Source organism: Centroberyx affinis, unplaced genomic scaffold (assembly GCF_046629955.1).
Source record: "Centroberyx affinis isolate AG114_WGS23_722 - 3 ecotype Tasmania unplaced genomic scaffold, CSIRO-AGI_Caff_v1 ptg004852l_1, whole genome shotgun sequence".
Taxonomy (NCBI): Eukaryota; Metazoa; Chordata; class Actinopteri; order Beryciformes; family Berycidae; genus Centroberyx; species Centroberyx affinis.
Genome location: NW_027282371.1, coordinates 242,309 through 263,616, shown reverse-complemented (window position 1 = coordinate 263,616; position 21,308 = coordinate 242,309). Strand labels below are relative to the sequence as shown.

The 21,308-nt window shown below is 42.9% G+C and overlaps 1 protein-coding gene across 1 annotated transcript; it reads right to left on the bottom strand.

The window, feature by feature from the left end:
- Positions 1-17: 17 nt before the first annotated feature.
- Positions 18-20,561, bottom strand: LOC139666180 (golgin subfamily A member 3-like). The gene is given in 25 exon segments (XM_071545310.1): positions 18-1,013; positions 1,108-1,160; positions 1,162-1,275; positions 2,083-2,247; positions 3,072-3,194; positions 3,435-3,567; positions 3,777-3,916; positions 4,313-4,429; positions 4,810-5,007; positions 5,247-5,390; positions 5,886-6,102; positions 6,701-6,795; positions 7,798-8,061; positions 9,018-9,095; positions 9,719-10,087; positions 10,281-10,442; positions 10,834-10,971; positions 11,096-11,298; positions 11,491-11,797; positions 12,779-12,887; positions 14,399-15,129; positions 16,377-16,489; positions 17,669-17,950; positions 18,827-19,119; positions 20,515-20,561. Coding segments are annotated over 24 exon segments (4,635 nt in total). The 5' UTR covers positions 19,008-19,119; positions 20,515-20,561; the 3' UTR covers positions 18-814.
- Between the last annotated feature and the right edge of the window lie 747 nt (positions 20,562-21,308).

Genomic DNA, 21,308 nt, shown 5'->3' with positions numbered 1-21,308 from the left:
TACACATTACTGCAGTCCAAGCCAGACAAACACACACCGTTTTCATAGAGTTTAAGAACCAAAGATGATATGATTAGAGCAAGCTTAAGAAAAGAAACACTGCATTTTAACAAGAGGCAATAAAAGTAACTGACCACAATTGTGCATGACTTGAAGTTCAATGGAGTTTCATCACAAACTGCTTAGAGACCGTGTGAATATTTGACCACCTAGATGAGTGACTTCACTCCTACACAGGCACAAGGAAATGGAAGAACAGTTCATAGGCGGTGCGGTGGTGGTGGTGGTGGGGTGGGGGGGTTCGCTCTCTTTTCTGTCACCAAGAACACTGCTTAATATAATGACGGCCATTTTCTAGCAGCATCAAAGCCACTGATTCGATATTCCCAGGAGGAGGATGATTAATTACCTATGAGTGAGCAAAACCGCCTAACGGGGGAAAACCAGCGTACTGGAAAAGTTTAACAACTAGACCTTAACTGCATCTATGACAACAAAACTGAAGATGGGGAAGCTTCTTAGACAGCCTGTCAGATGAGGGGGTTGTAATTCTTGAACTGTAAATAAATAAATATGACAATGAACAGCATAACGAAAACATAGACAACCCTCAAATAAAGAGTAAAGAATAAAGCTATGGTATATAAAGTATTACTTTATGCAAGCACTTCTGTGCTGATGGGAGAACGCCAAATGTTGGCAGCAATCGTTAAGAAAAGAGAAAAGGAAATAATAACGGGCTAGGGAGGCTAAAAAAGTGCCCTTGTGGATAAAACTCCACTCTCCCTCCATTGGCCTGAGAAAAGTTCCAGCGTTATGATGGCTCCGCCTCGGGCTCTGCTGGGTTGTTGTTCTCCTCCACCTTGTTGTTGAGCGGCGTCGGCGATTTGGAGACGTCGTTCCGGACCCCCAGTTGAGCCAATTCCTCCTCTGCGTTGGTCCATGAGCTCATGGACTCGTGTACCGTTACTGTGTGTTCCTCCATCTGCTTCTGGAGGCTGTCCATCTCCTCCCTGAGGGAAAACAATACGGTAGTGAACCTTATCCTCAGACGTTTGGATGCTACGTGATTGCTGAACACTCTCACTCAATTTAAGGCCGTCTTACTTGAGCTGCCGTAGACAGTTGTGTAGGTTGTTGAGGGGCTCCTTGTTGACGGAGGGCTGAGGGTTTCAGCAGCTCGTCCAGCAGGGAGGCAGGCACTGGGCAGTCTGGGATCTTCACTGGCGTCACTGGGTTGGACGGGTTCCCCTCGCTTTTCAACTCCATACGCTGCTGCTCCATACAACAACACCATTAGTATAGGGATACATTTAGTCATTTTAGCATTTATCTTCAGCAGGCATTTGTTATTTGGGTAAATGATTTACGGTTGGTCATTTAGCCACTCTAGAGAGACGGTGTTAGCTTTGTGAGCATTACTCATGGACATGAATGAGAGCCAGTTGCAAAGTAACAAGACAGCAGTCAGTAGTCATTGTTTTCAGTGTGAAATCCTAAGAAAACTAACACACTTACTATTTTCAGTTACTTTGAGCGTCAAATATAAACGTTACATTGGAAGTGCCTCATGAAGAGCAATATCACACCAATACTGATGTTTTTGAATTGAATCTGCTGATAGCCAATATTTTGAGCAGATATCCAACAACAATTGACATGCCAAAACAAAAATTGTAATGAATCACAAGTATTCAGTGGTCCCCACAGACATTTCTTGGCAGGGTGGGAAAAGCCTCTGAAACAGCATTTAGACCAACACTAAAACTCCACTCTTACCAAGGATAATAATAATAATAATGATAATGATAATGATAATGATAACGATAACATATTCACACATACTATGGAATCCAATAAATTGTTGCATTAGAATCAATCCAGGTTAAGGGCTTCATATAGGTAACCAGTTATTGATCAGTTATACAGTAAACATGCAATCAAACTATGTCAGACCAATTATGGTCTGACATATCGGCAAACCGTTATATCAGTCTAACCCTAGTTTCAGTGTTCTTTCAGAGGCCTTTCCACCACATCAACATAAAAAAAACAACATAAAAAAAATAAACATTGCCTTACCTTCCTCAGACGGTTCTGTTTGAGGTCCAGTTTGAGCTGCTGGTTCTGCAGCAGGACCGTCTTCATGCTGTTTCTCAGCTCGCCCACCTTGGCCTGCAGCATGAACTTGTCCTTCCTGGTGCCACTCAGGTCCTCCTGCACCGACTCCAGCTCCACCTTGATGTTCTGAGACAGACAGAAAAGTTCCTAGTTACGTTCATGATAGATATATAGATATATAGGTATATAACTAACAGCAGTCAAGGAAGCAGAGAAAATCAATCATTGCAATCAGTTCATACAACCTAGAAATCTAAGAGGAGCACATGTGCAGCTTGGGAGTCAACGTAGTGATGGATATTCTCAATCTTTTTAACAGATACTGCTCCAAAATTTCCTGTAATGTATTTTCCCTTAAAGTTGCATCAACAAAGCTTGGCAGTAGACAAACGATGTCTGCTTTTGAATAATCTACTGTATATATTCCGATTTGCCAGCACTCTCCAAGTGCAATTTGCCTTGGAGAGAAAGAAAAACCATGGATATATTAAGAATTCAGTCACAATTAGTTATGGTTAGAACGGTAGCCAAAATAATTGTGGTACAGGTATATACAGTAGCAGGGACTGCACAGTACAAAGAAGATGTATTACATTGTTCTACCACATGAGTGCGCCAATGTGTTCATTTTCAGCCACTAATCAGCTTAGTCTGGTGCCTTCTTTTCTGGCAGCACAAAAAGTGATGGAAGAGAGGGGAAAATAAACAAACAAGTAAATACATGCTAAAACAGAACAGTAACTTTTACTGTTCTGTTTTAGCATGTGTTTATTTGTTTTGCCTCTCAAGGTTGGGACTACTTCATGTGCTCCTCTGCTGGAGGCATAACTTCACAAGTTTAGCGTTAAGTTTTGGTTATCATATTTAGTTGACTGTATGAAATGCAGCCCTACTCGTCAGGGGACCTTTGTGTACAGTTGTGTATATTTTAAAATGGAGTTAATATTTGCCTGCAGAGCTGTCTGTAGGTTGTCCAGCTCCCTCTGGTTGCACTGCTCCATCATCTCCAGCTGCTGCCTCTGGGCCTCGATGTCCCTCTGCCTCTGCTCCACCTCCCACTTCAGGTCCTCAACCTGAGGAAGCAGATTGTCAGGCATCAGCGTCACAGATGTTTGTTCTCCAGTAACAATATGGGATGGTTCAGAGCAGGGCTTGGGCAGATATTCATTGTCTTTATATTTGACTATTTGCATGCGAAAAACAAGCCACTTCATATGAGAGGTGGATGACACTGACTGGCCGATATGTGATTTCTAAATAAAAGGCTAATATCAGCACAATATTTCAGTCTAACCCTAGTTCAGAGTCCCTACCTCTTGGTTGGTGAGGGGCTGCTTGCCCAGTTCCTCGTCCAGTTGTTTCTGGAGGATCTGGAGCTGAGAGTGGGCCTCGGCCAACTCCTCTTGGAACCTGGACACCTCCTGAGAGTGCTGCTCATCCTGAGCCCTGCAGAGAAGACGATTCAAATAACAAGTGAGGAGTCGTAAGATGTGCTACTGTGGACAGAGCATGGCACTAATACTGGGATCACCCATGCTACAATGTGTGCACATATGATACTGAAAAGGTCTTTGGTTAGAGGTAATTAGATAATCAAAGATTTGGTTATTGGTTAAAAAGTCACGGTATTCTTTTAACAGGCAAGTTACACGTACTGTAGTTTGTGGGCTTCACTCTGCAGGGCTTTGACCAGCTCCTCTTTGGCTTGCAGGTCCTTCTTGATCTCACTCAGCTCCAGCATGGCTGCCCTGTAGTGCCGCCTATTGTGGGCTGCCTCAGCCTTTGCTGCTGCCACCTGAAGGACACATTACCTCATTACGCTGCTGAAAACTCCAGGTGTAGAACAGAGGGCCAAATTCCCAAAAATAACACTGCTGGTGGGCCACAGGCCAAACAAATGCTAATGGACATAGAGTAAGCAATGTAACAATCAAGTAACAACTTCCCAAGTCTTGCATCATTAATAATATTGCAATAAGCAAGTGATCTCAAAATAACTACTCAAATATATTTAAACAACATTAAAATACTCATTGGAATCCTTCGGAGGGCTAAAACTTATTTTTGGAAAGCCAAATACAACCCAAATAAAGGCTCAAATAAAGGCTCAAGGTTCAGCAGCTCTATAAAGAAATACTTAAAATATGTAAAAGAACGTACTGCGTTCTTATGTTGGGCTGTGAGCTCCTACCTGTTCTTTGAGGTCCTTGACTTTGGTCTTCTCCTTTTCCAAGGCGAGCTGTAGAGTGTGTACCACCTGCTTCATCTGCTGGTCCTCCTCCTCTTTGCGTTTCAAGACAGCTTGAACCTGAAGAAGAGAATAAGTGAGAACGCAAAAGGGTCAATATTAGGTCTTGACTGGATTTGAAGGTTTTGGTTGATGTTCAATATTATGCATGCCAATACTGGTAGGGCAATATTAACCAGATGATTTCACTCTTTCACGCTTAAGTTTATTCTTCAGCAGGCATTACAATGGTGAAAGGACGAGGTTTCTACAACTATATAATATGTGTAGTCAAATACTAGTATCAGGATGAACAATTTCCCACCTCTATTCCCTTGCACACTTTGTACATTTCTAAAATTTTTCAAGACCCTGAAAATGATCAAATTCATTTTCCATAATCTGAATAACATTTTACCACAGGAAAAATGGAAGAAACGGAAATGTAAAATGATTTTCACCTGTAAGTTGAGTTGGACAAGATCTGCCTCTCTCTTAGCTAAGGCAGTCTCCAAAACGTTGGAATGCTCCCGCAGTGCATTGTGGGACTGTCCCAGGCCAGCCAATTTCCCTTTTTCATGTTCCAGCTCTAGTGCTAGCTTCTTGTTGGCATCCTCCAACTTCCGAATCCGCCTCTTGAAGCATCGCGACTCTTGAAGCTGTGAATTCAATTTTGATTCATATAATTAATCTAAAAAACACTTGAATGGAGTGACAACAGAAGTGTAAATTTACTGCTAATACAGGGTTGTGATCAGGAACACAAAAATGGATAAAAGCAAGAAAACAGTGATCTCCCATTAGAAATGAATAGCAGTTATGTGTCCAAAAGGCTGAAATCCCCAAAAGAAAACACACACACACACACACACACTAACATCTTAATCATATAGCATACCTCATCCTCCAGCTCCAGGACCTTCTCCTGGTACTCCTCCAGCTCTGTGGAGGTGATGGTGATCACCTCCTGCAGCTCCTTCTCCAGCATGGTCTTGCTGTGGCTCACGGCCTGCAGTTCAGTCTGCAGAGCCTCAATCTTCTCCTGGATGACAGATAAACACATATTATATTCCACTACATTTTAGTCACTCGGCAGGCGCTCTTCTCCTGAATGAAGTACAATGAGTACAACAGTAGAATAACTTTTAATTCCAAGATCGTCAACATTATAAGCAACCAACGCTAAGAAGTGCAAGGGTGAAAGCCACAGCACCCTGAATATAGTTGGAACAAATATGCCTGTGTCTACAATGATCACTTACGAAGATATATGAGCCTGGGACAAAGTGTAAATTATTATTACGACCAAATCATCCCTACTGCCTTAGGCCTCCTAATCGTTGGTAGGAGGAGGAGAAAGGCCATGATTGTTTGCTGATCATGATGTCAAATGATTGATGGTGAGTTGTGATGATGATAATTATTATTTTTCTTATGCCAATTGCCTTATACTTACAGTATATTTGTTGCAAAACCAACTGAAACTTGTCAAGGCATCCTATTAAAATGGTGTAAGTTGGGGAAAGTGCTGCCTTACCTGTAGGGCCTGGCTGTTTCCCCCGTCTGACACCTGGGCCTTGAGTTTGACCAGCTCTGCCTCGGTTGTCTCTTTGTCAGTCAGGGCCTCCTGGAGCCTCCTGCTCAGGATGCCCACGGCGTTCTCGTAGGCCTTGTGTTTGGCCTTCATCTCCTTCTGCGCGCTGGTCAAATCTGTCCCCAGGCGCTTCATGCGCACCTTCTGCTCCGAGATGGCCCTGTTCGAAGCAGATAAGAATTATAAGACGGGGTGAAACTAAGGATCCCCGTGGGGAAATTGGGTTGGTGCAGCAGCAAAAATAATATGAATTGTGTCTATATTCACAATACCAGTTCTACAGAAGGCCATACATTGGTATAGAAAATGCAGGTGTGCAGGTGTGCAGACGTGCGTGGCAAAAAACTACCTAACTTGTAAAATATATTCAATTTACAGATGTAGATAACATGTACAGAACATGCTGACATGGATTTGCTTACCAAAAACTCCAGACAGATGTTCCACAAGTACAGAAAAAGTAATGTGCAAGGGTGCCTGTGCATTACTGTCTGTTCACTATCATTGTCGGAACATATTCATTGATGGAGCTGGCAAATGTACAGAAATGACTCCAAAGATAGCCTATATAGTGACTCACATGCAGAGAATGTACAGAAATATATGCAGATCAGAAGCTGTACAAGCAATGCCGTATAGTTGTATTTATAAACTAGACTTGACAACAAGGGAGATATTCATCATGAATGTGGTTTGGTCCAAGCCATCGCTGTGGGAATCGTTCTAGCTCCCAAAAGTCTGTGGAGTACATGACTCACTTTTTGGCGTCGCCCTGCATTTGCTCCACCTGCTTCCTCAGCCCCTCGTTCTCCTCCGTCACGGCTGCTAGCTGGCTCTGGTCAAACTGTAGAGACTGGGGAGGGAGGCAGACCAAGCGGCCCACTTTACAACAAGCTTCACACAAAATGGCTGACAGCAAACCAAACTCCATGTACTTAAACCTAAAGCAAGATTAAACTGATGAGTAATGTCTGTGCTAGGGTTAGACCGATATATTGGGCTGATATTGGCCTTGACTGCTTATATAGTGGAGGTTCCTCCCCGACCAAAGCTAGTCTTTCTTGTTGGAGATCCTATTGAAAGTTTTACAGAAATAAGTCATCTCTGGCTGCAGATAGTACCTACCAAGTTATTTAAACATGAGATATGAAATGGACACATGAACTACACATAAATTATCACCCACCTAAAAGACTTTCATTTGGGTTTCAGTTTCATTTTTTGTGTGTCATGGACTACATGCCATTTCAGAGGCTTTTCCACCCTACTAAAAATAAAATTCTTTTGGTGGAGAATACTGAATCCTTGACATTTTTGTGGCAAGAAAATGGCCAAATTTAAAGATATTGAATATTGGTGCAAAATAGTGGCTATCAACAGCTTCACTCCAAAAATATTGGTATTGGCCTTCAAAAACTCATGCATGGCCACATGGACTTTATGGACATATTTTCCTCATTTTCTGTGGTACTTCTGCCTGGAAATCTGTTAAGTGTGCGTGTGAGAAGGTTTTTTTTTTGTTCATAAAGTGTACTAGTGGCTTTGGAACGATCTGCCTGAGGAGCTTGGGGTAGCAGAATCATTATCAACTTTAAACCACTACTTAAAAACATATTTTTATACTCTTACTTTAATGTGATGTCTTTTTTCCTAGTATTTATGGTATTCTATTGTCTTTACCCTCTTCTTATCTTTTGTCATCTTCTTCTTTTTAGTTGTTTTAATTTATTTCATGAGTGTGATGTTTGCTTATAATTGATTGTTAAATTATTTTGTATTTTGTAAGTCTGTTTAAAAAAAAAATAGTGAGTACCAAACAAATGAAGTTTATTATGATTATGATGATTATTATTACCTGTATCTGGGTCTCCAGCTGATCCCTTTCTTTCTGAACGGCCTGCAGGTGGGCCTCCAGGCTGCTCATCTGCTCCTGGACCCTCACCACCTCCTTCTGCAGCCGGGCCTGCTCCAGCTCCGCCTTCTGCTTCTCCCCCTGGACGCCCAGCAGCTCCTGCTTCAGGTCCTTCACCTCTGCCGCCAGACGCTTTTTGGTGGACTTGAGCTCGTTGATCAGCTGGTCTTTGGAGGCGGCGTCCCGGCGGTAGGCTTCCACCATCACCTGTGAAGTCAATCGCATGGTTTTCCTCTGGTCTACAGGGAGGAAATGCCCACCAAGGAGAGTGGGCAGTCTCCTTGGTGTTTGTCTTGAGTCAGACAGTAGGCACTGGCAGACTGGGAGATTTGACAGCGTAGCAGAGATACAAGAGAGAGGGTTGTGGCAGGATTTGAATCCTACACTGAATCATCTCTAGGCTTGAGTGGGGTAGGCTTCACACAGTTATGGTTGGGTAAAGGTTATAGTCTATATAACTAGTAGGAGCAAACTTAAGGCTATTGGAGGCCATTCAGGAGGTACTGCGTGATTTGATCATATGCATCTACAGTGCATACACACCTGGATTTTATGCATTTTTGCTCTGTTGGAATCCAATCTGATTGCCCAGAATGCATGTTAATGCCAGGCGTAAAAGGGGTCTTTGAAAACTCGAGCATGCGAAGAGATAAACTACAATAGATATGTCTGTCATTCTGTCAATAACCTCCTCCCTCTTCATGACAGGCTGTCATTGCAACTGAGCAGCTTCTACCGTTGCTCAATCCATCGAGGCGTGTCGAGCAGTGCTTTGGGCGTTCATTTGCGCTGACTGCCATCTGGCTCTACAATACATCCGCCCAAAACTGCATCAGCCTTAGCCAGCTGGGAGATTGCGGAGGAGTGTTTTGTAATGTACGCAGAAACTACTCTTCTCTCTTGCCCCTCTAACTTCACCCAGGAGGAAGGGGCTGAGCACCGTGTCTCCACAACTGCACCAATCTATTATTTCGTATTTTTTTTATCTTGACTATAAAAGTAACTGTCTATCCATTTCATATTTTTGATTTAGGTTCATATTTTTTTCTATACTTTTAAAGACCTAGAAATTGTCAAAATCACCTTCAGTTCTTTTCCATTCTTTCCAGACTAGCGCAGAAACCCTGGCAAAGGTTAGAGAAGGAGAGAGAGAGATCACTCACCTTCTGTTGTTGGAACTGCTCTTTCAGTTTCTGAGCTTGTTTCTTTAGGGTGCTGTTTTCCTGTTGTAGAGTTTCGATCTAAAATAAAGCAAAAGCCCATAGTTATTTACTACCTTCTCAACAACTTTACTACTTACGTAAATCTAGTGATGGGGAGGCGACCCTAAAGGAGTAAACCCGTGCACTCCTGAGAGTTAAGGACAATGTTGATGATTCAGAGGCAAAATGCCGTAGAATTAATTTTAATTCTTAAATTTCAAAACAAATCTATTACTGATATAGCTGAAAGGAATGCTAAAAAGAATGTTCACAATGATAGAAATCCCATAAAAACGTTAAAAAGAAAGCCACGACTGATGCAGCCCCACTCTGGCCCAATCGATAAATATGTCTATAAATATGTTTTGACCTCTAATTGTAGTGACCCCCTTGAGGTAATTACTGCAATTTTGGAAATTCTGGAAGGCAGTGGTGAGATGTATCATTTCCAAAAATACCACTTAATGATAAACAAACAAATTATCAGCTCCCCCCTCCGCCCAGGCCATCCATGAGCCAAGCCTCTAGCAGACACTATAATCGAAATCAGCAAATAAAATACATTTTGAACACTGTCAAAATTAGTCATCAACTCCATTCGACTCCCGTGGCAGAATCGGGGTACACCACTACACACTTTCCTCCTGGCACCAGTCTCCTACCTGAGAGGCTTTGACCTGGACTTCCTGTCTGAGCTGATCCAGGACATCCGCGGTCACCAGCACATCCTCGCCCAGCCGCTCGGCGCCCTCGTCCAGCTGGCTCTTGTCGGCCCGGGCCGCCTGCAGCGCCACCTCCAGGACAATCTTCTCGTTCTGGAGGTACTGGATGTTGTCGTCCTTGGCGCTGCTCTCCGTCTGCAGCTCGGCCAGCTGGGCCTCCAGCTCCAGGTATTGGGCCTCTAGCTGGTTGATGGACTGCTCTTTGGTGTGCAGGCTCTCCTGAGTGGCAGTCAGCTGACGCATCAGCTCCAGATGCTCCCTCTGGAGGGACTCCAGCTGCACGTCCTTCTGGGAAAGGGTAAACTTCACCTGGGGGAGGCAGAGGGAGGGCAATAGAATAGAATGAGAATTTTACTGTCCATACAAGGTGGAAAAAAGACAGAAAAAAAAGTAACAATTTCAACACTAAAACATGTTAAGTAGGAATGAATGAATGAAAACGTATGGATGGCAAAATGGCAAAATAGCAGCATCAGAATTAACAGCCATTTAGAGTGATTACCTGCTCTAATTCCCTTTCTAGAGTGCTGGCTGTGTTGGCCAGTTTCAGTAAGCGCTCGTGCTCTTCCTCAAACTCCTCCAGTTTGTGCTGCAGATCGTCCTCCACCATGGTCTTGGCATCCTGGATCTGCTGGTAAGCTGCCTCCTGGGTCATCATGTCAGCCTACATCACAGACAGTAAAAGTCATACGTTGAAAAACATGCCAGTTTCATTTTTAAAATATAATATCCACCATTTTTGAAAACAGATGACACCTACTCATGCAGAAATTATTGACAGCACAATGTTAAAACAAATTATGGTGATTTTTAAGGGATTGTTTTTAATTAAAGTTAATTAAAGCAATCATGTCCTTAAGGACAGCATCCTCTGTATTTTAGAGGTATATTGAACAACCTTCAGGTGCCGCTTGTTTCCTAAATGGATATATAGAGTTTTGAAAATAAACTCTTTAACACCATATTCAGAAAGGGATTTTAGAGAATATACCTCAACACTCTTTACGTCCAAACCTGATGATGCCATATTCAGGAAGTGATTTTAGAGAACATACCTCAATGCTCTGCAGCTGAACAGCAATACGCTCCTTCTCTTTGATGGAGCGGTGTTGGGTCTCAGTGAGTTGGTGGGATAATGTCACGTTCTCCAGCTTCAGATGTTCCAGGACGCCAATCTGTGTCATCTTTCCAGCCTGAGAAAAGCAAAAAAAACATGTCAACTCAGTAGCATGTCATGTCTGTCACAAGTCGACTCTATTATCCATCAACTGCCAAGCCCCAATGAGACAAAACCACCCGTCTCAGCAATATCCTTACCTGCATGTTAGCCATTTCGCTCTGCAGCCGTACTCTCGCCTCCTGGGCCAGTGCTAGCTGCTGCTGGTACCACTGTCTGACCTGCTGGAGTGAGTCAATCTCAGCCTGGGAGGTCTTCAGTCGGCTCTGCAGGGTGCTGCGCTCCAACTGAATCTGCTGAAGCTGGCTCTGGAGACCACCCATCTGCTGACGCAACTCCTGGACTGCAGAAGTATAAGACCAAAAATATGTCATGTCATTCGAAAGACCTAAATCCAAGTCACACTGACACCATGGGGTGTATCTGCAAACTGTATAAAAACAAGAGCATTTTAGTGTGAATTACAAATTGCCAGAGCATCATACAAGCCGTTCCATGGGAAATTTCACCAGCCTTCTGGGTCTGCATCACTCACCAGTATTGTCCCTGGAGGTGACAGCCTTTTGCATCTCTTCCACCTTCCCCATCAGCCTGTTGTACTGCTCCTCAGCCACCTGCAGGTCATTGCCAAGGGAAGCCAGACTGGCGTTCTTGCTCTCCAGGCTTCCCTGGAGCTCCACCATGGCCTTCTCCAGCTGGCTGCTGTTCTGCCGCAGGGTGCCAACCTCCGCGGAGAGGGCGCTCTGCTTCTCCTGGCTGGCCCGAGCCTGCTCCATCTGAGCCTGCAGTTGCGCGTTCACTGTGGCCAGTTGGGCCTGCAGCTCCGTCTTCTCCTTGAGAGCCTGGAGGATGAGACGGTCTGGTCAGCGCTACTATTCTATTATTCTGGGCGGCTTGCCCAGGTAAATTAACAGCCACCACAATTTTTTTTAATTCATTTTGGGTGGTGTGAAAAGCTGGTGTTCAAAGCTAGTGTTCAAACCTTGCATTTATTGTCTATGTTGTATTAAAAAATTAAATATTTCTAAAGATTTAATGCTGTCAAGCACTGCAGGCATGTTAGTGAACTACAATGACTATAACTGACTGCACCTCTGACACAGCACATTGTGCTCCTTCAACTAGCACTGACAACATTAACTTAATAGAGAGGCACTGTACTTGTACTTGCTTCACTAAAGTAGTGATAATTAGACTAATGCCTGCTCCAGCTCCAGGAGGTGCTGCTCCTCACTGGCTGCCTGCAGCAAGTAATGCCTCATTAGCTTATACTAGAGTGAAAGACTTCAGTGCCTGAAAAAAACGATACAAGATACAAATAATATGCTGGTTCTAATATGATAAATCTTCATTTTCACATCTGTAGTAGACAAAAACGCATTTCATAGTGTAATAAAGTAAACCATTTCCTGTGTAAGATTTGTACTAGCCATTTGCTTTTCTAAATAGGATTAGCCCATACTCCGTAGATTTCTCAGTAAACATGCCCTTGGGTTAGCATCTACAAATACACAGGATTTGATGTTGCAGTTTGGCAGCTGATACTGCCGACTTGAATCAGCCCATGCAGCAGTTCAGAAACTGAATTGTATCAGCAACTAATTAGCAGAGATCCTGTGAGCCCAGTTTAAGAATTTAGTCTGTTAAGATAAGACTTTAATACTTTTGATTCCGCTTTCCTTGGTTTTAGTACATATGAATAGCCAGTACAGTACCTCTAGATATCATTTCCTGATAGCCAGCTGTAAGTAGGTCTGATGTGTAGGGGTGCTTTGTGTGTAAGGAACAGAACTATGATAACAGAAATCAGTATATTGCTTAACCTGATTGGCCTCAGATGACAAGGATTCCAGCTGGCCCTCCAGTCTCATTTTCTCCTTCAACACCTGGAGCATTTCATCATGGCCCATCACTGAACTCTCCAAAGAAACACTGGAGGAAATATAATCAATATTATTTGACTGTACAGGCGACTGTTGGTTTAACATGCAGGTTTGACATTACAAAACCAACAGGCAACAAAGTCCAGTCACCCACACATCACTCTGTCATCACTGGAGACATGCATCAGATTCTACCACACTCACCATTGAGTTAAACTCTAATGTCTGACATTTCTGTGTTTATTAAAGACAGAGGTAACAGAAAATATCTGTTGTTGTGATCGCATTAGACAGCAAACTAAAGGAGTTAATGATGGTTACAAAGTTAGCCAACAGCTCACTGAATGTTGACAAAATGCCTCAGCTATGACTACCGTTCCAAATGTGTTTACATTTCACAAATTGACACATGCACTTTTGTTGCATAATGGTAATGTGATATTTTTCACTCTAAACTAATGATAAAAAAAAAACAGTATGTGACAGCTGGTACACACAAGTTTCATATATATTTTCAGACTGTTAAAAGTTTACATTTGTAATTTTTGGAAACATTGAAGTAAAACAGATCTGTATTTTGATTGGCTAAGGAAGTTCTAATAAGCTTATTTGTCATCTACAATTTGATTCAAATGTTTGATTGAAAAATGTGAATATGTCCAAAATTTAGACAGTTGAAAAAGAAATCCATGCTCAATTAACAAAAAGGAGAGGTGTAACCTTAAATCCAAAATGGCATGCTGAGGGAGAAAGGTGCAACACAAACATTTTTATAGCTAAATAAACATATTTCTATTTTTCTATAACAAGAAAGTGTTGCTCCTTTCTCTCTCAACAAAATTTAGACAGTCAAATAAATTCTGCATTGTACATTTAAGATGCACTGTGAGAGCAATTAGGCAATGGCCTAATCTGGTTTGATTTCTGGGCTGTTTACCAACCTTAAATCGACAATGTTGATAATAAAGAAGAATCAAATAGCGTTTCCCATTGTCAATTTGTCATTAAAGAATCTTCTCTCACTGTTTGCATTTTGAAAATAGCTGATGCACAGCAATTGTGAGGATGATGAGCCCTCAAACAAGTCTAAAGTACAGCAAAGTGTGGAAACACCTTAAGGTATGTAGTAGTAATGTAGTAACATGCACACTGTGAGATTAACCTGTCTTTGCAATACTTGCAATAAAACTAGTTTGCTTGAGTAAAATATAACATGCCGGTGTGGAAGATGGCAGAGCATCTTCACAGTAAGTGTAAATCTGTTATGTTAGCACAGCATTAGCTTTCGTGCTTGTGGCGCAAGATAACCTTGGAGGCAATATTTTTTATGGCATTTTAAGAAACGTCCTTGATGTTTAAGCAAAAAGACTATTGCTGTGCACTGCAGAGCTCTCAACTAGTACTAGCACAGTGCTACCTCACTCTAATGTTGGCTAAAATGTAGCAGTAACAATAATGTTACTTTCAGTTTCTATTACTTGGTGTGATGACGATGTGATGGCACTGTTTATGTTTCTTCTTGATCTGATCAATTAACTAGAATTTGCCATTAACAAATACCTGCTGGAGAAACTGTCCCTGCGGCTGCGAGGCTCGGCTGTGCCCTCCCTCTGCTGCTCCAGCTCCAGGAGGTGCTGCTCCTCACTGGCTGCCTGCAGCACCTCCTGCAGAGAGGGGAACTGACCCATGGCCTCAGGAGCGATCTCCCTGCCCTCTACCGTGTAGGGCCCCCGCTGCCTATCCATGGCCGCAGAGAGCATGCCGTAGGTCCCCCTGGTGGACACGCTGCTGTAAGATGAACTGTCGCTGTCGTTTCCGTCGTTCCCCGGCCTCGTTCCCGATTCGCTGCCGTCGATCTCTGAGACGTTGTCCCCGGCCTGGAGGGAAGCACCAGGCTGGCCCTCCGGTTCGCCGGAGCTGAACTCTGACATCACGCTGACCTCGGACAGAGTGGACACCGAGCTGATGGTGGACTGGAGGGAGCCCATGGTGTTGTCTGCTGTCCTTACTCCATCTCGTCCTCCTCCTCCTCCTCCTCCACCGTCATTCTCAGAAGACTTGTAGTCAGCAAGGGAGTGGATCTTGTTGGTGCGGGGGGACCGGGACTTCCTCTCCTTGGAGGGGGGTATGCCCAGGCTGCCCAGTTTGGGCCCCCGGGGGACACTGGTCCTCAGGAAGGAATACTCCTTGGTCATGGCAACTGTACTGGCCCGGGGCAGAGCCTCAGGATGCAGCATGAGCTCTGGATCCAGAGTGCTGAACGGCCTGCTCTTTGGGGTGGTGCGGTGAGACTGGAAATAGAGAACATGAAGGGATCAGGGGTGCTGCTATAAATTCTAGGTATCCTGACAAGATGTGCCACTGGCTATCCAAGCATGACACAACACAACATAGGTTAGCAGTATCACCTCTACCACCCTGAACGACCCCTCCAGCTTGGGGTTCCATGAAAGTGCTCCTCCTTTTCCCCCACTAAATATTCAAATAAAGGAAGCATGGTTCTGTCGGTGGTATACTGACAATGACAACAAAGACAAACTTGCCTGAAACAGAGGCAGTCAAAAACAGCGCCGCATAAAAATCAAGAGGACAGCAACTACAAGGCACCCAGTAAAGCCCAAACCTCCACCGATGCGGACCAATTCTCCAATTCGCAAAGCTTCAGCCTCCATAACTATTTGTTTGTTTAATGTCTTCTGGCTTTGATTTTCTGAGAAAATGGCATGTGAATGCCATTTTCTTCCCACCAGCACTTGAACACAGCATAATAGTTATGGCTAAAAAAACAATAGTGGGCTAATGACAGAAATCCCAAATCAACTGATCCTTGGGATCCTATCTGTCCATCAAATTTCATCCAAATCCGTTTTTTGGTACTTTTTGGTAAACTGACAAACAGACAGACTGGGGTGACAATGACCTCTTTTCAACTTTGTTGGTAAAGGCAACAATGCCTGCAATGAAAGAGCAACAAAGGTGGCTGAGGGAATATGATGATTCAGATGGAATTTGACCAGTCCATGACTGATTTGACCATGATTCATTTTGGAAGAGCTGACCATGAGATGTTAGCAAAGAGACATAAACAAAGGCAATGAACCAGAAAATCAAATGGAGATGTTTTTCCATAAAGCAACATGACTAATCATGTGATATTTCAGACCAACTGCAGACAATCATGCAGTGCTGGTGTGCAAAGTATTTCACTAGCCCAGCAAGCCTGTGCACACTGCAGAGTCTGAAACCAATAGGCTGCTTCGCCTCTCACCGTTTCTCACATTGAACATAATTATGAAATGTTTTTACTGTTGTTCTGTCTATAACTTAACATGCTACTGCCGTCTTGAACACATTTCTCTTGTTTAAGAGGTCATTACTGTCAGTGGGAAAGAATAAAGCATTTTGTTTATATGAAAAAATATAAAAAAAATAAACCACAAAGTCTCATTGGGAGAACTTGAAGGAAATGATGCCTCAGCTGCTATAGCTTGTTCAAACTATGCCTTAGCCTCAGCATTCTCCTCAGCAATCCACTCACCCTCTCCTTGTGCCTCTGCACTCTGTACTGTTTGAGTTGCTCCTCTAGACGCCGGCGAGCCTCCAGGCGAATCTTCTCCTCATTCTCCATCTCCAGTGATGGCTCCTGGTTGGCTACAGGGAAAGTATGTTAGGACAAAAAGAGGAATGTTCTCCACTACTGCATATTGCACAGCACACAACAGCACTTCATGAACACTGTCATACAAGGCCTGGTTTTATTGGACTGTTAAAAGGTGAATCCCAGCAATGAGCCTTACTTTGTATCATTGGTCAGGCAGAGCCTTGGATGACATTGTTTGTACATGGTGGTTAAGAGTGAAGCTGCATGCAACCCTGTCCTCAAACAGTGATAATAAAGAATCTTACTGGCAGTCCCTTATGTTAATCCCAGGGCAGGAAACTAACATTTCTACAGCCACAGTGGCCAATAAGCCCCAAAATGCACCTGTCACTTTCTCTATTTTACCAGATAGCTAGATTTTTAAAGTAGAAAAGAACCTCTAAACAATTACTGGTTACATGCAAATGTGACTTGTAGAGCAGATTAACTTACAAGCCACATAAAAAATTTAGCAGCATGTGTTAATTTCTCATCCTGGTTAGTCCCTTCAACAGTTTTTCTGCTTAAAGGTTAAGGTCAAACAGGAGCGCCAGATAATTGTTGGGATTTGCTTGGTTAGTTTGCACACAATTAAAAACCTTGGCCATGACTGCAGCCAGTTGTGGAACCAGGCGTCAGTATGGCAAGAGGTTAAATGAGGACTTCTTGACTGCAGCAACACATCGAACAGATGCACAATGGATCAGTCTTGAATATGTACCACTGAATGGGATAGTATGGGATTCATCATGTAATACTATATGTTCTACGTGGGAGAGATAACCACTCAAATTTACCATAGTGTGAACCAATACTGGCAACAGGCTTAACAACATTGCATTTCATGATTGGGAACAAGGCAACTATGCCTGACATTAAAATACCACCAAAACATGACATAACAGAGGGATTAGTTCCAAAACACAGCCACTAGTCAAACTACTGATCTAAATTAAGTGCCAACACCAAGACCTAATCAAGCAATTGAATGCTCAGAGGAGTTGCACAAAAGAAGCAGACTCAAACAACTTAATCAAATTCCCACTGAATCCATCTGTTCAACAGAGAATGCACAGGCAAGGGTGTTTAAAAAAGGAGGTATACATCAGCCACTAAAGCAAAAAATCCCATAGCAAAAGGAGGTTGGGGGTTATAGAGGGGGCACTCACTGCACATAGGTTTATGCTTACACAATTCAGTCTCCTGCATAGGAATACTTAGTCTGAGCGACTGCAATGCATCAGCCCTGTGAACCGTGACCTCAGCACTAGCTCCCTCAGACTTCTCTAGCATCATGGGTGGGAAAGCAGCCACACCTGGGGGGGGCTCTTGGGTCTGAGGGTTGACAGGGGAGCTGGTGCTCTGGGGAGGGGCTGACGGAGGCAGGGGACCATTCAGATGGGTGTCCCCCGCAGTGCCCAAACCCTCTGCCACTGTGTCTCCATTTGGCACCACATCTGGATTGACAGGACCTGATAGGAGAGGCGGAAGAGAAGCCCAGAGAAATTTGTCAGCTTTGGTGATTTAGAGGCATTTGCTGAGTTTGTATTTCACCACACAATAAAAGTGGATTGTGATATACCCAACATTTAGGCAAAGCCCTGTCTGTGTGGCAAACTGGCCAAGCAACCTTGTCAAGCTAACATAGCTTTTTTTCTAGGAACTGGAAAAGGTAGTTTGTGACAATTCAGCAGCCACGTGTCCCTATGACTGCACCTACTCTTGTATCAAGGAGTACAATTACCAGGATCAACTTGCAATGCAAACATATTCAAATACAAATAACACAGACCATGAGGGTGAGGGAGTGGTATGAACATGGTTCTAAATAGAAGATACACCTAAAAATAAATTCATTATACCTAGAATGGAAAATGGACCACATGTGCAACTGACTATTCAAAGATGGGAGAGGTATTTTCAATCATTTTCAGAGCCCTAACTTTGTTCTCCTAAAGCTTAAGCACCTTGGAATATAAGTCACAGTAGCACCTTGATGAAGGTAAATTAGAGGGCAGTCCAGCTATTCCATACATGAGTTCAAAGAGCCATGCAGCAGGGAGTGGTGGATGGCCTCAGGCCTACTAGTAACCACCAAAACAGGTCATGCATGGAAGGATACTAATGTTATTAGAAAGAAATAATAGGCCTAAAAGGGAAAGGACTCTGCAAAAGCAGCTCCTTTTATTCACAGATAAAAATGCAGGCTTGGCAACAAACTTAATACAGAATAAGGACAGTCATACACATTCTATTGGGGCTGTATTAAAAATAGGCTTAAAGTGAAATAATTTCTAACACATCAAGTCATATCCCATCAAGTAAGCAGCTGTGGTGTCAACACTCACCATTATGAACATCCCCTGCTGTGGTATTTGTCTTCTCCAGACCTTTTTGCTTCAGCAGCTGTGTTTCACTGTCTACAGTATCAGCTTCGGCCTCTTTGGATTTTACAACTAGGCCTATGTCTTGTTGATGAACCTTAGTCTCCATTTCTTCTGCGTCTATGTGGTTAATATCCATTTCCATTAAGAAATCGAATAGACACTGTACTGCTGGTGCCCCCTTGGAAAGAATGTCTCAAACCATCTTCTTAAGAGGCAGGCTAGGTGAGAGGCTGAAGGTGTCCAGGAAAACTGCACTAAAAACAGAAAACATCAAATTGGGAGCTCAATATTAACATTAGACTGAATTTAAATAATAACACCTGATCAGGTTAGACATCCAATGGTAGAATAAAACCAAGGACTACTCATCTGTAACGGCCAGGTACACCACAAACAGTTAGGCTATGCATATCAGCTTTAACTCGTCAAGGCAGCAGACCAGGTTTAGCCTGTATTAACGTTACATAACAAAATCGCTCACTTTAACTAACCTGAACATAAGCTGCAGGCAAGGGCTAGCAAGCTGACTTGGTGGTTAAGTAGATTGTGTCATGTTTAATATAGGCTAGCGAGCAAGTAGCCCCGATACTGGTATGGAGATGACACGCCAAACGCTATTCAAATATCTGACAGTTGCATGTTTCCTTGCTTAGCGACAAACGTGCATACCCGGTAGAACATGCCTTTAGACTCTGTATGAATCGGTAAGATCTGCTGGTAAATTCGGCATACGTCTGATCGACCAAGGTATACTTATTAAAATTGAATTTCAACGTTTAGGATTAGTTCACACTCTTCGCTGTTTTGATGGAAGAAGATTGTTGGGAGTATCAGGCGCACCAATTTTAACGGTTGAAGTTTAATTAAAATAGGAGTTGTTTGGTGGTTTACATGTATGCCGAATTTACGAGTGGGTACTAACAATTCAGAAAAAGTCTGAAGTCATGTTTACGTGGTGTGTCTATCTGCCAATAAGCAAGGCCCCATTACATTGCCAGCTTTTTAAATAGAATTAGGCGTGACTCTCTCCATACGAAAACAAAACGTATGGGCTAGCTAGCAGGATGATGACTCAATGTTGCAGGATTAGAGAGCTGTTGTGCATGAAAGCTGCAGCCTCCAAATGATCTTATTGGCGTATGCTAGCCAGTCACCTTAGCTAATGATAACCCGATAATGACTGCGCTAGCTAGCCCGGTAACTAGCTAACTATCTGACGTTAGCTTTTCGACTAGCCGCTTTTCAGCAGGGTTGCAGACCGTCTTGCTTAAGTCAACAGGACAGAAGACAGCACAGACTGTCATGGGTAAGGGGAAAGATAGTTGTTATTGTACTGGCATTGCGTCTGGTCTGTCTTTAGTTTATCTTTACTGGCTGCTGGCAAATGTAGATAAACTGCTGGATAGATAGGTAACTAAACTAGCTCACGACGCTAGCTAGCTAGGCATGTTTACGACGGGACCTGTCAAGCTAACCGTGCTAACTAGCTAGGATCTTGAAGCCCCAACACCGATACAAAGGAGCGTTTTCTCAAGTATTTTAAAATAATCAACAAATAATCTTCTATCATGTAGTTATGTTACAAACCCTACGTGCAAACCATTGAATGACAATTTCTGGAAAATGTAAAAAAGACAATAAACGCTAACCTTATCGAGCGCTTCGCCTTCTACTACGTGGCTGTTTGGTTTCCGTCCGTTTATGTTTCCGACTAGAAACAGAGAGGGCGCAACCGCAAATTTTCTATCCGGAAGAACAAATGGAGCCTTTCAGATACCATTCTTCTGTGTACACTCACACAACGTTCATATCTTTCATTACAAAACACATTCTGTTAAACGTTTGAAATACCTCTGTTGTAAAAGAATATAATAATAATTTAAGTACATGATGTGTAATGTGGAACAGACAACACTGTGGGTATAATCTGTCAGATATATACTGTATAGTGCAGTGCTTCTCTCTTGTGGACATCGAGTAAAACTGCGCCCTACTTTTCGGATGCATGGTTGGATTGCAACCATATGCATGCCATCATATTACCACTGCTTAATGTAATGGGATTACGCTGGATGCTGACACATTTTTCATCTGACAGCTTAAGTCTAATTGAGAAAACATGATTTCATAATGCATTTAGTAGATAGGCCTATGTAGCCTGAATTGATGTGATTAAGGTTAAATCGGGTTAAACTTGTATATTGGCTTTTTTTACTGAAATCTGATATCTGCCAGTCAGTGTCGTCCACCTACAATACGATAGGTATGATGCAGTTTGTTTGATATTTGCATACGTGATCAATAATACACTGGTAGTCTATGAGAAACCCTTAACCTGAATTGAATCTAATGGGACATTTTGATCAGATTCCACACATGTATGCATGCATGCATATGGAGAATTTTGTTGTTGTTGTTGTTGTTGTTGTTGTTGTTGTTATTA